Here is a 4582-nt window from a genome sequence, read left to right as displayed (position 1 = left end):
GAGGTGAAGAACAGGAAAAGTATTTTATAACGTCAAGAAACCAGCATTGTGTTTTACCAAAGTAAGAATAAAGATCAAATGAGATATGGGTGGATGCGTGTAATAGTACTCATCTGATTTTAAATATAAGACTTATTTTATAGTATAATATTTAAAATCAGAAGAGTGATATGTAGCCGTATTAGTAAATTTGAGTTGTGTAATGGACAAAATTAGGCATGAAGGACATAATTAAAAATGCAAAGAAGATTAAGAAAGGAATAAAGAACCCGTCTTGGCAATCTACTTGCTCTTGTTTCCGGTGGGTGTGTGAGGACCGAAGACTAAAGCCCGCGGTCCACAAGCGAGGCTTCCACAATTTTAGGCGTTGTGTTGATGGTCTCGGGTTTTAACTACAACTGAATTGAACGAGTGAAGATGGATGGGGGGTTTTGTCTCTTGCAACCAAAGCCTTCAAATTAATGCAGTTGACTGTCTTGTCTGCCTAACTAATTATTACTACTTTGCCTAATTCGCACGAACCTTGCCAGCACCTCCCTACTCCCTGGCTATTTTTATGTATCCTTTGCATTACGTTCACTCCTTCCAGCTGTTCTGCAAATCAATCTCTTTAAAATCATCTACAAAACAGATTAAAATCATTACATATACACCTAAATTTGTAAATAATTGATGAAATATATATGCACACGAAAATTAATAGTCAAAATCCAAATAACATAATAGAGCTCCAATGCTATAATATATTTAATTATAGCTTTATTAATATCGGTATAAACAATTTTAAGCTGCAATTGTTTCGAGAGGGAGTGAATACTTGGAATATTTGTGTCCGTGGGCCTGTCCCAGCATCTTCCCTATGAAGGTTCGACTATTTAATATTGCAATTATTCAGATACGCTCTGAGTCACACAGAGGTGGTGTTGACTATTGCATTGCGTTTAGATGAGTACGTAGACTTCTCTATAGTCTATATGTTTACCTTTTCTTCACGTGGGCCAGCTATGTCATTTCCTCCAAATTAATGTCGGTGATTAACGCCACAAATCCGCCGCTTTGCCTACTAGATAAACTACAAAAATTTTACATTTTCCAACGAAACGAATGGAATTAAGAAAAAAAAATCTAGATGTTTTCAAGAGAAAAACATGAGAAGTACTCTCTCTGCTTCTAGTAGAAGTTTTAAATTTGAAGTGGGGTATAATCTATTTTATAAGTTTTAATTTGGATTTGTCTAAATATTTAATGTATTTATTTTAATCTTGTACCAGCGTTTCATCTCCAGTTTTGTAATAGTGATGGGGTAACTTCTTCTGGTGAATCCATCATTATTATTATTGGAGCTCACTTGTTTACAAAATTACCTAGCTATATAAACTTTTTAGGGATTCACTTAATCTATCTATCCATATATATATATATATATATATATATATGACGATTTACGATTTCGCTAGCTGTTCCAACAAGCTTGAGAAGTTGTCATTGAGGAGAATTTAAAAGAGACAACAATTGATGCACCAAACTTGCTCACATTTGACTATTTTAGAAGTTTGCAAACTTATCGGATGCAAATCTCAACAACTAAAAGCAATAGTGTCAGCATCAAGTTACCAAAATGCAACATGGATCTGCAATTATGGTTTGGTAAAATTATGGAGTTTCACGCTTGCTTTCATCACATCAAAGACCTCACTATTACTTGCTTCCAAGCAAAGATACGTTATTTTTCGGTTTGCCATGAGTGTTTAAGAATTATCGCCAAAATCTGTTTGAAAAAATGTGAAAAAATTCATCTTTTGCTTCAGTTTTCATGGCTTTGTGCAACTAAGTCCTTTTAGTTTTAACTCGATTAAAATTCTATTTGTAAAGTGAAAGTTGGAGTAATTCAATCCTTGCAGTTTTAATCTTTAAAATGTTGGCTTCTACATTTTAGAAAATATAATTATAAAGACTAAAGTTATGTTTTAAAATTTAGGGACTAATATCTTATGTGATTAGATTATAAGTATTGAGTTGCATCGGGTTAAAATTCAGAGACTGAGTCTCACCTAGGTTCAAACTATAAGGATCAAGTTGAATTGGGTTGACCTTTAGAGATTAAGTCATTGTTAAAGCAAAATTATACCAAATGATTAATTTTCTAAAAAATATGGTTTTTAAGTCTATGAACTTGAAGGGGGGAAAATTCAGACAAGTCTTTTGGTGAGTCTTTATATAATACTCCCTCCATTCCTTATTATAAAAGACAAATAACCAAGTTACGTTGTTCAAAAAAACAATTAAAATTAGTTGAGGACAATTAATGTGTAAAAAGTATAATGTTTTTTCCAATAATGCCCCCATTAATAAGGAGAGAGAGTATGAGAGATAACAATTAAATTATTAAAAGAAAGAGAAGTGGGAGGGAGGGAGAATATGAGTTGGAGACAAAATAAATAAGGGTAAAATAGAAAATCAATACAAAAAAATAGAGACAATTTTTAAGTGTCTCTTATATATGGGAACATGCCATAAGCATCAAATGTCTCTTATAATAAGGAACGGAGGGAGTATATGTATATTTGCCTTATTTTGGTTGACCTTTTATAGATCGATTGCGAAGGTGAACCATTAGTCCATTACACACAGATATATGGAGTCTCAATGTTTCCCACAAAAAAGGCAAACTAGTTTAGGTATAAATTAACAAGCTGATGAAGTTGTCGGCACGCAATCAGAAATAGTGTTTGTGCATACAGATTGGTCAAGACCATGATGCACGTTAAGCAACTAATCATATCCTCACTTTTAGCTTCCATTGACTTTTCTGCAGTTGGATCTGATTTCTCCCTGGCTTCCCGTTAATGGGCTAATATTACCCATATTTATCATTGACTGAGCAAACGCTTGGAAGAAGGCTGTTTGGTTGTTGGCAAAATTGTTAACAATGGACACTGTAGAAGACCCATTTGTTGAAAACAACTCTTGGTCTGATTGCAGAAGCCCCCGATTCATCAGAAGATTCTTGTAGTAGTTGTTATCAAACGTGTTTGGGGACGAAGGGTCAAGGTTGTTCAGAGTAGACCCGTTTCCATTTTGTGGACAGTTTTGCTGCAGAGTTGCAAGGTAGGTCGTGTTCAGTGTCGGATCGGGGTTGCCACTTCCATTAAAGTTGAACAGTCGGTTGCTGAAGAATCGACATTGGGCACGACCAAAAGTATGTGCACCTTCGCATCATAAAAGGAATCAAATTAATGAATCAACAAGTTGGCATGAACATATAAGATTAGGAAATGAATGAATTGATGATAATACCAGATAGCGCAACCACATCATTTGTGTTTAAACCAACGGCAGAGAACTTGTTTGTGATGTTGGCGAGGCTTTCGACTGGGCTGGGAATAGCTGTATTGGCACCAGCTTGGTTGGCCGTCAGACCGTCCCTTCTTCCAAGTAGAACAGTCCATGAAGGACCTCCTGACTGCAAATATATAATGTAACATTCACGTTTTTATGATTTAGGAGGCAGACTAATAATTTGTGAGAAAGAAACATGTACATATGAAACAGAGACAGTAAATTTATGTACCAAAGACACAGAAGCTTCAGCCGCAAGAGCAAGAATATCAGCACAAGAAACAACACCAGGGCATGAATTTTCTAGAGCGCTCTTGATGTTGTCAACAACTCCAAATCCCCTGGCGGAATTGTTGTTGGGCGCTGCATTTTTCTCGCTCAGTGTAATGTTGCCACCCACGTCCAACAAAATGGACCCGTCGCATCCCTAACCATGATAAAGCCACATGCATTATTTTATCAGTTATATATAAGCACACAGACACACACACACGTATATATATATGCATAATCATGTCACGAGTTATTTCGAAAAGTTGAAATACGGGGATATATAAATAGACAGATATAGATACATTTACAAAGCAGTCGTGGAAATGGAGACGAATGAGGCTGGCTCCTATACGAGGATCAGATTGGAGAGCCTGCTGAACTGCATTAGTGACAATGGAAGAGGCGTTGGGGCAAGATGTGGAATAGAAAGTGGAGGTGAGCTGAGCATTTGATGATGTGGGGTAGTAAAAGGTGAGAGCTATGAAGATGGAAGCTAGCAATAAGGGATGAGTATGACATGAAGTAGAAGAAAACATGGTCGCTAAATGGTAAAGGAGTGCTGAATATTTGTTTTTCTAACGCTATGGGTTTAGCAGTGCTTCATATTTATATATCTGGGCGGCACGCATGTGGACAAAGCAAAGCGCGTTCTACCTGTCTTGTCAACTTTTTAGTGGTTTGTTTAAAGGTGTATTATATTCTTCATTTGCTTATTTACGAAGAAAGCTGTATAGATTCTGCTTGTAAAATGTATATTAGGTACGCAACATTTAAGAAAGACCAATGAATTTTCAAACCAGAGGGATCGTAATTAACTGAACATGCTTGTGCTGCAAGATTTAGAGATTATAAATGTTAGTCAGATCAATAGCTGTAGACACCTAAAAATTAATCACATCCAGGAACTAATTGGATCCCAATAACATGATTAGGAGTAGAGAATGTTAAAAAGTCAGATTCATTGTGAAGA

At 35.9% G+C, this 4582-nt stretch overlaps 1 protein-coding gene across 1 annotated transcript; it reads right to left on the bottom strand.

Moving 5' to 3' along the window:
• Positions 1-2601: 2601 nt before the first annotated feature.
• Positions 2602-4186, bottom strand: LOC114763165 (peroxidase A2-like). Its single transcript, XM_028952777.1, has 4 exons — positions 3915-4186; positions 3572-3766; positions 3298-3463; positions 2602-3209 (listed from the first exon to the last, which is right to left on the bottom strand). Exons 1-4 carry the CDS (start codon positions 4146-4148, stop codon positions 2791-2793), a joined length of 1014 nt encoding a protein of 337 aa, XP_028808610.1. The 5' UTR covers positions 4149-4186; the 3' UTR covers positions 2602-2790.
• Positions 4187-4582: the final 396 nt, after the last annotated feature.

Source organism: Neltuma alba, unplaced genomic scaffold (assembly GCF_004799145.2).
Source record: "Neltuma alba isolate B1F8T4 unplaced genomic scaffold, ASM479914v2 tig00011259_pilon, whole genome shotgun sequence".
Taxonomy (NCBI): domain Eukaryota; kingdom Viridiplantae; phylum Streptophyta; class Magnoliopsida; order Fabales; family Fabaceae; genus Neltuma; species Neltuma alba.
Note: the sequence above shows the minus strand (reverse complement) of the source record. Positions and strands in the feature narration are given on the sequence as shown.

Coding starts and splice junctions, on each gene's coding strand:
- LOC114763165 (XM_028952777.1), bottom strand. CDS start 4,148: ATGTTTTCTTCTACTTCATGTCATACTCATCCCTTATTGCTAGCTTCC. Junction 3,767..3,914: donor TCCACGACTGCTTTGTAAAT/GTATCTATATCT, acceptor TATCATGGTTAG/GGATGCGACGGGTCCATTTT. Junction 3,464..3,571: donor CTGAAGCTTCTGTGTCTTTG/GTACATAAATTT, acceptor ATATATTTGCAG/TCAGGAGGTCCTTCATGGAC.